At 44.9% G+C, this 12,503-nt stretch overlaps 1 protein-coding gene across 1 annotated transcript in view; it reads left to right on the top strand.

The window, feature by feature from the left end:
- Positions 1 to 12,503, top strand: part of ZDHHC20 (zinc finger DHHC-type palmitoyltransferase 20) — an 83,691-nt gene that overhangs the window by 33,550 nt on the left and 37,638 nt on the right. Inside the window, exons 3-5 of the mRNA XM_070749774.1 lie at positions 1,949 to 2,043; positions 8,902 to 9,022; positions 10,956 to 11,025. Coding sequence (XP_070605875.1) covers positions 1,949 to 2,043; positions 8,902 to 9,022; positions 10,956 to 11,025 — 286 coding nt within the window. The remainder of the gene's footprint in view (positions 1 to 1,948; positions 2,044 to 8,901; positions 9,023 to 10,955; positions 11,026 to 12,503) is intronic.

Genomic DNA, 12,503 nt, shown 5'->3' with positions numbered 1-12,503 from the left:
GCCCTGATTTTTAACACCCAGAAAAATAAAAAGCAAAGACAAAATTCCAGTGCAATTACTACTTACTATGCTTGCCATTAGTGATGGGGGAACCCAACGGTGTTCGGGTTCGGCAAGTTCGGACGAACTTTAGGCAAAATTCGGCCGAACCAAACCCGAACCCAAACGGGGAATCCCACCAAGAGATTCCCGGGGCGGAGCTTTGACGTCACGTATACTGGCAGGTTGCTAAGGACTCCAAGGTGATCACTTCCTGGATTCCATGGAATCCAGGAAGTGATCACCTTGGCATCCTTAGCAAACTGCCGGTGACGTCAAGGCTCCGCCTCCGGTATCTCTTCATGGGAGGGATTCCCCAGCTCCTTCAAAGGGAGGTCTTCACGTAAAAATAAACATTGTTATTTTTACGTGAAATGATGCCGCAGCAGCGCTGCAAGCAAAGGGTGGTCCTTTCACGTAAAAATAAACATGTTAAAAACCCCATTATTATAAATACAGTAACTAACAATTCTAAAACAATCATACCAATCTCATGTTGAGTCAGGAAAGGTAAGGGGAGAAATCAATCCCCCCATGCTTGGCGGTATAGATGGGTCTTCAACATCTTATGGAAGGCAAGGAGGGTGGGGGAAATTTGAATCTCGGGGGAGTTGATTCCAGAGGGCCGGGGCCGCCACAGAGAAGGCTCTTCCCCTGGGGCCCGCCAGACGACATTGTTTAGTCGATGGGACCCGGAGAAGGCCAACTCTGTGGGACCTAATCGGTCGCTGGAATTCGTGCGGCAGAAGGTGGTCCCGTAGGTATTCTGGTCCGATGCCATGTAGGGCTTTATAGGTCATTACCAACACTTTGAATTGTTTATTTGGGAGACACAAAGAAAATAAGACTCATTTTTATTTTTGGGGAAACACCTGAGCGTAGATACCTTTAGCGAGACGCAGTCCTACAACTAATCTGAGTATGTGCCATGTGGAGCTTGAAAGGTAATACAGTGTTCCCTCGATTTTCATGGAGGATGTGTTCCAAGACCGCCCGCGAAAGTCGAATTTCCGCGAAGTAGAGATGCGGAAGTAAATATACCATTTTTGGCTATGGACAGTATCACAAGCCATCCCTTAACACTTTAAACCCCTAAATTACCATTTCCCATTCCCTTAACAACCATTTACTCATCATTATTACTAGTACTCACCATTGAATAAGACACTTAGTGATCCTGATATTTATAAACATAATTATTTATTAACAATAATTATTTTTTTTGTTATTTATTTGCAAAATTTTTCAGTTTGGCGATGACGTATAACGTCATCGGGTGGGAAAAACCGTGGTATAGAAAAAAACCCGCAAAGTATTTTTTAATTAATATTTTTTGAAAAACCGTGGTATAGGCTATTCGCGAAGTTCGAACCCGCGAAAATCGAGGGAACATTGTAATAAGTATTTTGAGTTGGATTTAGAAAGCAACAGCAGCAGTGTGATTACTTTAAGAAACTGCTAAATGCCCAAAACCTCACTTGTCCATACATTCTGAACCAGTTCCTCCTTCCAGATATTAAATAACAGCAATTAAATTGCAATAATTCATATGCTTGGAACATCATTTTGTGGTTGAAATGGTTTCTATTCCTATCATTTCACACTTTGGTTTACAAGACAGACTTTGAATCTCTAATTTTTGTTTGCCAGTTACCTACAGTTGTTATTTGACTCAATTGGAACTTGCCTATGTTTTGTAAGACCCTATTATTATTATTATTATTGATTTATTGTTGACTGTTACTTAGGGTTCTGTGCAGTTTCATAGTCTACAATTATGTCTTCCAAATTTTTTTGCTAATAGGTCAAAGGAAATGTTGCATTAATCTCCTGACCCTCTTTAATGCTATTGTTTTTGCTCTTTCTAAGTTTTCACTGAAATTTTATTTGTATTTTGTTTTTATTGCAGTTGTCTACCTTGTGATTTTTCACCTGTCATTTGTTATGTTTGCGTGGTCCTACTGGATGACTATTTTTACAAATCCTGCCTCCCCTTCCAATGAGGTAAATCTTATCATTGGCAACATTTTACAGTTTTTACTATTGAATTGTTTGTTATACTAATGCTTGCTTTAAAATAAGATGTGTTAAGTTTTCTTTTTGATTAGTTTTTCTGTTCCTATTTAATAAATTCTTTTTGCAGTGTTGTGAATGAAAATGTTGGGCAAAGATGAAAGGCTTATTTCTAAAATATATGAATATCTTTTGAATTATGAAATGATAGAGGAAGAAGTTTGTTTATTAGATTTGTATGCTATATGCTAAAGTTTAATGGTACCATGGTTGCATGGGCCCAAAACCTTGGATACTCGATAAACCTAGATGAATAGAAGAAACCAATAGAAGAAACCAATTGCAAATGAACAATATCCGTAACGTACAAGGAAAACATATAAAAATGTTTTACCAATGGCACCTTCCACCCTCCTGTTTAGCCAAAATGTATTCAAACTCTTCATTGAAATGTTGGAAATAGAACCTGTCCAAGCAAGGAAGAACTATCTCTGTGCTTTTGCATGCATGGCAATAAGGCCAAGTGCTTATTTCAGGGTTCAAAAAAATATAAGATAGGGTCTTATTTTCGAGGAAACATGGTATATATAACATCTGCTATAGCACTTAAGAAGATCCTAAACCCAGTTACAGCCTGTTTACAAATAGGCAGTGGTGGGTTTCTACCAGTTCGGGCAACCAGTAGCAGCGGCTGGCTCTGCCCACCCACCCAGATGTCTTCACAGATTTTCTGTGCATGCACAGAAACCTCTGCACAGGTGCAGAAGCAGCACGCACACAAACGAGCATGCACATGTGCACATCTCCAAACCAGTAGCAAAGATAAGTAAAACCCATTACTGTAAATAGGGAATACTAAAGAGACCCTCACACAGATGACAAGGTTTTAAAAGGTATATAAGAAGTTGTTTTGAAGCTAGCCATCTATTTAGATTGGAGCTACAATTTTTTACTGTCCCTTTTTAAGAAATGCATAGATGATATTATCGTCTTGTTGAATTGAAATGCTTTCCACATTTATGGCATCTTGTCTTTAAATATAAGTGCAGTGCTCAGCTTGTCAGTGTGGATTGGCAAAGTGTTGAAATTTTCCAGGGCTTCAGTCTCATGCTTTTATTTAGTGGGCTCATTACTGCATCATTCCTGAATTGCCTTCATCATCCAATTCTTGATCCCTGTGGGCAAGTGAGGGTTTAATGAGTGGAATCCTGTTTCCAGCCAACCAGTGCAAATATTCATTATATAAATTTGAACAGTGCAGTTTCCAATCTGCCTAGGACACCGCACATTTTATGTTACAGGCACAATTGCTGAATCCACCAGAAGTATAGATAATGCAATTCATTTGCATTAATAATTACCCGAGGATTGTATGGGGTGTTCAGGGAAGAGTAGCACCTCTGATGTAGAGCAGTGGTCCCCAACGTTTTTTCCACCAGGGACCAGTTTCAGCAAGACAATTTTTCTATGGCCCGGTGGGGGCGGAAAGGGGTGTGGTTGGGGGCGGGATTAAGCATGGGGGTGCTGGTCCTCCCCGCCCCTCTTTCCCGCCATTGCCCTGTGGCCGGCAGAACCTACCTCCCAAGCCCTCTTGCCCAGCGGGGGGCTAAGCGCTGGAGAGAGGGGATCAGGCTGGCCCTCCTGCCTCCCCCCAGCCAAAAACGCAAAAGCGCCCCGCGGCAGAAGCCAAAAGAGGCTTGAGCCTCTCGGTCCTTCCCGCCCCTCTGTCCCGTCCATCGTCCTGTGGCCGGCAGAACCTGCCTCCCGAGGCCTCTTGCCCGGCGGGAGGCGAAGCGCTGGAGGGAGGGGGTGGCGGCATGAGGGCCGGCAGCTGCTGACTCCACGGACCAGTGCAACATGCCCCGCGGCCCGGTACTGGTCCGCGGCCCGGTGGTTGGGGACCCCTGATGTAGAGCATGTCATGTCATTTTACGGCAGTTCATTTTAGGGCAGCTTTTAGGGAAGCTCGTTCATCTTTGGTCCTCATCTGTCACTCAGCTCTCACCTGTGGCTCGTAGTAGCTGTAGCGTGCGCAGCGGCCACACGCCGGGCAACAGCTTCAACAGGCTGACCAAACCAGCCTGGGTCATTGACCAAACCAGCCATTGGGTCATTGACCTTCAAGTCAATCCCGAAGCATGTGAAGACAGATTCTGGCAGACTGAGTAGATGAAATCTACTAGAATAGGACAACGGTCATGAAGGCAAAACTAATCTGCTTCTTTCTACATAGTGTTGCAAAATTATGAAGGCCCCTCTCGTTTTCAATGTTAGTCTTTAGACCAGTATTTCCCAACCTTGGCAACTTGAATATATTTGGACTTCAACTCCCAGAATTCTGGCAGTTGAAGTCCAGATATCTTCAACTTGCCAGGGTTGGGAAACACTGCTTTAGACTAAGTGACCTTTTTTTCAGATAAAATCCAGATTACTTCATGAAGGCGGTCTCAGCAAGTGATGTGATATGCTAAGAGCATGGCAAGACACCAAAGATACCCTGGCCAACCACTGCGCCCAGCCCATCTCCAACAGTCTTGACTCTTCTCCTGCTATTGGACCAAGATGGAATCTGGGAAAAGAAAGTGAGGCTGACTATGCGCACCTCTCCCTCACTTTAATCCAATTCATGTAGAAGTCTTGAAATCCCCCACCCCAATTCCTGTGAAAAGTCCTGTGGGGATGGATGAGTGACGAGGCAATAGGTGTGGATACACTGGGAGCTGTAGTTGCGGACTCAGGTCTAATAGTTGTCTTCCTGCTAACAAGCAACTGCTGAATTCTGTGTCTACCTGAGTAACTGAACAGCTCTCTCTAAGACCACACTGCTCATTTCCATAGTAAGAGGAAGGGGCTAGAAAAGGTGCCCTAATCATTGTTGCTTTATAGAACCCTGTCCAGCTTGCCATGGTTGGAGGGAATCCTATTTCACGTGGCCGAGTAACAAAATCCCAAAGAAAACATAAGGTGACACCACTCACCATTGGCACATGGAACATATGTACACTTCAAGACAACCTCTTAGCAAATCGACCAGAAAGAATAACAGGTATTCAGAGAGCTCACAAGATTTAACATCGATATTGTGGTCCTGTGTGAAATCTGTCTAGCCAACAAAGGCCACCTCACAGAAGCAGGAGTAGTTATACATTCTTCTGGTATGGATGCAGCAATAACGAACGTCGTGAATTTGGAGTTGGCTTTGCGGTTAAAAATCATCTTGTCAAAAAAAAAAAATTTACTAATTTTAAATGCTTTTTTTACTATTTACTTAATTAATTGACCTTAACTAGTTTAATTATATTATCAAAATGATATTTTATAGACGGGAGAATTCATTTGAGTTATATGAATTATAACATAAAGATGGAAATACAGAGGTGAATTTAATAAGAATGTAGAATATTAATAATTGTATTTCTGTATTGATCTGACTATAGTTAGATATTTTTTTTTGTATTAGTTAGACTTCTATGACAAGCGGAGCAATGGTAGCTCCTTTAAATGTTAAATGTTGTCTGTCTTGTTTGTTTAAAGAAAAACAATAAAAATATTACCAAAAAAATCATCTTGTCTGCAAACTTGCCAGTCTTCCCAAGGGAGTGAATGACCGACTCATGACACTGCATCTCCACTGTCGAGAGGAAAGTGATTAGTGCCTAGGCACCCACAATGACCAATCTGGATGAAGTAAAAGGACAAGTTTTATGAAAATGTCAATGCCATATTTTCGTCCATAAAGCACACCGACAAACTGATTCTACTCTGTGATTTTTACATGACAGTAGGATCCAATCACTCTGCCTGGGATGAAAAAAATGGAATTGGCAAATGTAACAGCCTATTACAGTGATGGCAAACCTTTTTTTCCCTCGGATGCCAAAAGTAAGTGTGCACACACTATTGTGCCTACTCGAGTGCCGACACCCATAATTCAATGCCTGTGGAGGGCAAAAACTGCCTCCCCTGCCCCCTGGAGCAACTTGGAGGCCAGAAACAGCCCATTTCCCACCCATTTCTGGTGGGCCCGGTAGGCCCATTCTTCACCTTCCCCAGGCTCCAGTTTTCCCTGGAACCTGGGGAGGGCAAATCCCCCTCCCTCATCCCATGGAGGCCCTCCAGAAGCTGAAAATGTCCTCCCAGAGCCTCCATGTCAGCCAAAAATCAGCTGGCCGATTCCCACATGCGTTCTGAAGCTGAGCCCGTGCCATAGGTTCGCCATCCCTGGCCTATTACTACTGAAGACATGTGCAGCTCACGATCTGATTATCACCAATACCATCTTTCGCCTGCCCACTCGCAAAAACCCCCGTCCTGGATGCCCCCATGCTCCAAGCACTGGCATCTTATTGATTATGTCATTGTGCGGAGAAAAAACAAACAGGATGTAAGGGTGACCAAGGCCATGCCGAGAGTTGACTGTTGGACTGACCATAGAATAGAATAGAATAGAATTTTTATTGGCCAAGTGTGATTGGACACACAAGGAATTTGTCTTGGTGCATATGCTCTCAGCGCACATAAAATAAAATATACATTTGTCAAGAATCATGTGGTACGACACTTAATGATTGTCATAGGGGTCAAATAAGCAATGAAGAAGCAATATTAATAAAAATCTTAGGATATAAGAACAAGTTACAGTCATACAGTCAACATGGGAGGAAATGGGTGATAGACTCATCATCTCCAAATTAAGCTTTCACATCAAGCCAAAGAGACCTCCACAGGGAAACTAAGTTTTGATGAAACGGATCAAAACTGAGGAACCCCAACACAGCAGTTCCACCAGCAGAAAGTTTTGACAACCAACTCTCAGAGCTGCAATTAGAGGGAAATGCTGAGAAGGACTGGGAACACTTTCGAGACATTGGGCACTCTTTTGCGCTAAAGGCTCTGGGACCCTCGCACAGGAAACAGCAGGACTGGTTTGACGAAAATGATGAAGAGATCAGGGCCCTACTTGCTGAAAAGCACCACCTTCATTATGCTTATCAGAACGACCCATCATCAACAGCTAAGAAAAATGCCTTCAACAACATTTGCAGGAGATGAAATGGGAAATAGATTTCGGGTTAGGAAATACATTATCTGTTTTGTGATACAAAGTGGTCAGCTCTTTGATTTTGGTTTGATATTTCTTTGAATTAATAATGTCTAAAAATTCTATCATTTTTTAAAATTTATGTATTTTTGTCCAATACACCAGTGTTTCCCAACCTTTTTTGAGCCGCGGCACATTATTCGTATTTTCAAAATCCTGGGGAACACTGAAAGGGGGGGGGGCGGGCTAAAGAAAAGTTTGGACAAAAAAACCCTCTCTCTTCCTCCCTTTCGCTCTATTTCTCCCTCTTTCTCTCTTTTCCTTCCTTCCCTTCATTCTCTCTCTCCATCCCTCTTTCTTTCTTTCTTCCTCTCTTTTTTGCTCTCTTTCTCTCTCCCTCCTTCCCTTCCTCTATGTCTTTCTCTCTCCCTTGCTCTCTCTCTCTGTCTCTCTTGCTATCTCTTTCTTGCTTTTTTCTCTCTCTCTTGCTCTCTCTCTCTCTTTCACTGTCTTGCTATATGTCTCTTTCTTTCTCTTTGCCTCTCTTGCTATCTCTCTTTCTCTCTCTGTCTCTCTTGCTATGTCTCTCTTTCTTTCTCTTTCTCTCTCTCTCTGTGCCTCTCTTGCTAAGTCTCTCTTTTTCTCTTGCTATGTCTCTCTTTCTTTTTCTCTCTCTCTGCCTCTCTTGCTATGTCTCTCTTTCTCTCTCTCTTTCTCTATCTCTCTTTCTCTGCCTCTCTTGCTGTCTCTCTTTCTTGCTCTGTCTCTCTTTCTCTGCCTCTCTTGCTATGTCTCTCTCTCTCTCTCTCTCTGCCTCTTATATGTCTCTCTTTCTCTCTCTCTCTCAGCTGACTGCAAGCGGGAGCCCTGACGGCGGCAGCTGGACGTGGTGCTGGACACCGTATATGCCAGGCACGCAGCGCCAGCATGTACGACGTCCAGCAGCACGTCCAACCGCCACCGTCAGGGCTCCCACTTGCAGTCAGCTGAGAGAGAGAGAGCGATCCCTCTCGACGCCGCCATCTCCCCCGACTGCCTGCGGCCGCTGCGGCCACCCCCCCCCCACTCCCATCGGACACTTGCCGTCGACGCCAGAGGAGCTCCAGCTGGGCGGGGCGCTGCCGGTACTTCCGTCCTGGGGCTCCCGCTCGCAGCTGTCCCCCGCCTCCTGCTCGATGCCGCGGTTTTCGGCGCTCTCCTGCTGGGCCCCAAAGAAAGAAGGCGGGAAAAAGGTGCGAAGAATGGAGCTCTCCTTCTTCCTGCCTTCCTTCTTTGGGGCCCAGCAGGAGAGCGCCGAAAACCACGGCATCGAGCAGGAGGCGGGGGACAGCTGCAAGCGGGAGCCCCAGGACGGAAGTACCGGCAGCGCCCCGCCCAGCTGAAGCTTGGCGGCACACCTGGCCATGTCTCGCGGCACACCAGTGTGCCGCGGCACACCGGTTGGGAAACGCTGCAATACACAATACACAATGAAGGTTATGAAATATGAGATATAGCAGAGACTATAGGACAGGGGGCGGAAGGCACTCTAGTGCGCTTATGTACGCCCCTTAGGAATCTGGAGAGGTCAACCGTGGACAGTCTAAGGGTAAAATGTTGGGGGTTAGGGGATGATACTATAGAGTCCGGTAAGGAGTTCCACGCTTCGACAACCCAATTACTAAAGTCATATTTTTTACAGTCAAGTTTGGAGCGGTTAATATTAAGCTTGAATCTGTTGTGTGCTCTTGTGTTGTTGTATATCATCTAAATATAAGATACTAAACATAATTGGCAGACAACAAACATGTTTTTCTCCTTTTCTACAGTTTTCCTTATCAAAAACTGATAAAGAGCAATATGAAAAAGAAGAGAGGCCAGAATCTCAGCAGGAAATTCTAAGAAGAGCTGCTAAAGAGCTGCCTGTCTATACCACAACAACATCAAGGGGTAAGCCATTGGTTTTGCCTTCCCTTGGCTTGCGCCAGATGTGTTATCTTTATTTCTACATCAACAGACAGACTTTCCAAATTAAAACGATCATTCTTCCTGATATCTGTATCATATGGACATTGCTAAAATGTTCCTTAGCCAGGCTGAGTAGCATAACCCCTCTACCAGCTGTATTTATGGCATTCATCCCAGGTTCAAAATGTACCCGAGATCCATTATTTGCAAAAGTATTTTTGATATTTTGTGAAAAAGGATGGTAGTACAGTGTTCCCTCGATTTTCGCGGGTTCGAACTTCATGAAAAGTCTATACCACGGTTTTTCAAAAATATTAATTAAAAAATACTTTGCGTTTTCCCCCCCTATACCACGGTTTTCCCCACCCGATGATGTCATATGTCATCACCAAACTTTCGTCCGCCTTTAATAAATATTTTTTTAATAAACTTTAATAAATAAACATGGGGAGTAATAATCTAAATGGTTGCTAAGGGAATGGGAAATGGTAATTTAGGGGTTTAAAGTGTTAAGGGAAGGCTTGTGATACTGTTCATAGCCAAAAATAATGTATTTACTTCCGCATCTCTACTTCGCGGAAATTCGATTATCGCGGGCAGTCTCGGAACGCATCCCCCACGAAAATTGAGGGAACACTGTATCTCCCTTTTTAAAGATATTATTTAGATTTGGGGTCCTCCACCCTGGGCGCAGTCCAATACCAGGCTGTGCAAGCGGAAGACAAAATGTGAAGCAAAATTAAGTTGCATGCACAAGACCATCCCTTCCCCCTGCCACCGTTGGCATTGCCAGTCCATGGAACCAAAAAAGTTGGGGACCGCTGGTTTAGATTATGTTCATGTTTTACCTTTCTGTAAGTAGCTACACAGATAGATTACTTTCCTATTACTTTCGCAGCTCTGTAATTGGAGTTTGGTGGCCAATAAAATCTTTATGGATGAATAATAAGTTATTGGAGAGTTCTCACATTACTCCCTACCCATTTATCTTTGAAATACAGTGATCCCCCGATCATTGCGAGGGTTCCGTTCCAGGACCCCCCGCAACGAGCGGGTTTTCGCGAAGTAACGCTGCGGAAGTAAAAACACCATCTGCGCATGCGCAGATGGGGTTTTTACTTCCGCCGCAGCAGCGAGGAGCCGAAGATTGGGGTTTCCCCGCCGCCCACGCAAACTCCTCGCTGCTGCCGCGCCCGCCGTTCCAAGGTTGGGGGTCCGGGGGCTGCTAGGAAGCCCCCCATGCCGGCGGCGACGTTTTAAAGCACCCGCACGGCTTCCCAACTGAGCCCTCAAGCCAAGCGCCAAAGGCGAACTTCTGCGCTTGGCTTGAGGGCTCAGTTGGGAAGGCGCGCGGGTGTTTTAAAATGTCGCCGCCGACATGGGGGGCTCGCTAGCACCCCCCCGAACCCCCAACCCAGGTTTGGGGGGGTGCTAGCAAGCCCCCCATGTCGGCGGCGACGTTTTAAAACACCCGCGCGCCTTCCCAACTGATCCCTCAAGCCAAACGAACCCGGGTGGCCGGGCGAGCAGCGAGCGAACGGCGGGTGGCCGGGCGAAGGGCGGGTGAACGGCGGGCGAGCGGGTGCGGGGGGGGGCTTCTCGCCCTCCCGCCAGCAAGAGGGGGAAGACCCAGGGAAGCTGCCCAGCAGCTGATCTGCCCGGCGCCATCTACGCATGCGTGGCCATAGAAAAAAAGGCCGCGCATGCGCAGATGGTGTTTTGACTTCTGGGTTGAAAAATCGCAAATTAGCCTGTTCGCAATGGTCGGGGACGCAATAACCGGGGGATCACTGTATGACTGGCCTGTTTACATTTTGAATTCTTCCAGATTCTGTTTTGAGAAATAGGGAAGTTTTAAAAGTCCGAATTCTAAAGCTTTGTATTTCACATCTTGACTTTGAAATTTTCAATTTAGCTATTAGATACTGCGATAGATGCCAGCTAATCAAACCTGATCGATGTCATCACTGTTCTGCATGTGACCTGTGAGTATATTCTAGTTGGATTGACGAGTCGGTTTTCAAACGTACCTTCAGACCTGAAGTCACAGAGTTCCTTTCCCACACACGGTTAGTCCTTACTTACCACTTCTTCAGCTTGTCTTCAAAGTTGCAACAATGCTGAATGAGTGGTACTTACAACTGTTCCATTGCACACCCTCACAATCATGGCAATTGCAATCTGAGTGCTTGACCACCAGCTTGCATGTATGACAATTGTAGCAACATCCCACAGTCATGGTGTGGCCATTTGACTTATATACTGTACCACCCAATCCCATGGGATTCAGGGCGGCTTGCAACAATAAAATGATACAATACAATATTAGAATCAAAGTCAAATATTAAATATTAAAAACAATAAACCCCCCCATTAAACTAACGATAAAAACCCCTAGCTAAACTAAACAATCATACACATATACATACCACGTGAATCACAGTTTGGTCGTGAATAGGTGTTAACACTCACAGCCCCCAGGCCTGCCGGCAATGCCAGGTTTTCACGGCCTTTCGGAAGGCCAGTAGGGTGGGAGCAGTATGGACATCAGGGAGTAGCTGGTTCCAAAGGGCCAGGGTAGCTACAAAAAAAGGCCTTCCCCTGTGGGCCCACCAACCTGCATTGCTTAGTCGACAGGATCTGGAGATCAAACTCAAAGCCTGGGGACCAAATGCGGCCTGTGGAGTGCTTAGATGTGGCCTGCAGGGCTGACCAGGACTGACCCAAGGTGCCTCTGCCAGTGAAAACATAGCACTGTTTTTGCTGGCAGAGGGTTGTGGGAGGCCGTCGCAGCCAAAAACAGAGCTCAGGAGCCCGTTTTGCTGGCAGAGAGGTCAGGTCATAGGTGCTCCTGACACAAATGATGCCCAGGTGGCCACGCCCACTTTGGCTATGCCCATTCCGCCCCCCACAAAGTCAGACACAACCCTGATGCAGCCTACAGAGTTTATACATCATGATAAATCTTTTTTTCCCCCCTAAAATTTTGGAAATTTTACTTGAAATGTTTTTATCTTAAAAACCAACCAACATATTGATGTGCACTGCTCACAGACCTTAATTTGGGTTTTTCTGTGAGCGGAACATATTAACTCACTCAAGAATCTGAATGTTTGTTTATCATGCTTTTCATGCCAATATGCCTTGTTTATCATTCCCAGGCAAGCATTGGGAGCCATGGTTACCCAGAACTGCAGTCAAATTATGTTTACATTGGTTATATTATGCTGTGACTGCGATAAAAAAATCACAGTCTGGTGTATGTCAGTGTTGCCATGGCATAGAAACATTGATTGCTCAGATACCCATTAATTTTCCCGATGGTGCTTTCAGGGATGATCAAACCTCAGACACACCAGAAGTAGTTAAATAGTTTCCTTAGATATCGAACTATAACACCTATCCCATTGCAATTCTATGGCTCCATTTAATATGGTTTTATTTTAATGTAATACTTTTTCTC

Source organism: Erythrolamprus reginae, chromosome 4 (genome assembly GCF_031021105.1).
Source record: "Erythrolamprus reginae isolate rEryReg1 chromosome 4, rEryReg1.hap1, whole genome shotgun sequence".
Classification (NCBI taxonomy): Eukaryota; Metazoa; Chordata; class Lepidosauria; order Squamata; family Dipsadidae; genus Erythrolamprus; species Erythrolamprus reginae.
The sequence above is the reverse complement of the archived record's forward strand: the minus strand, read 5'-3'. Positions and strand labels throughout refer to the sequence as shown.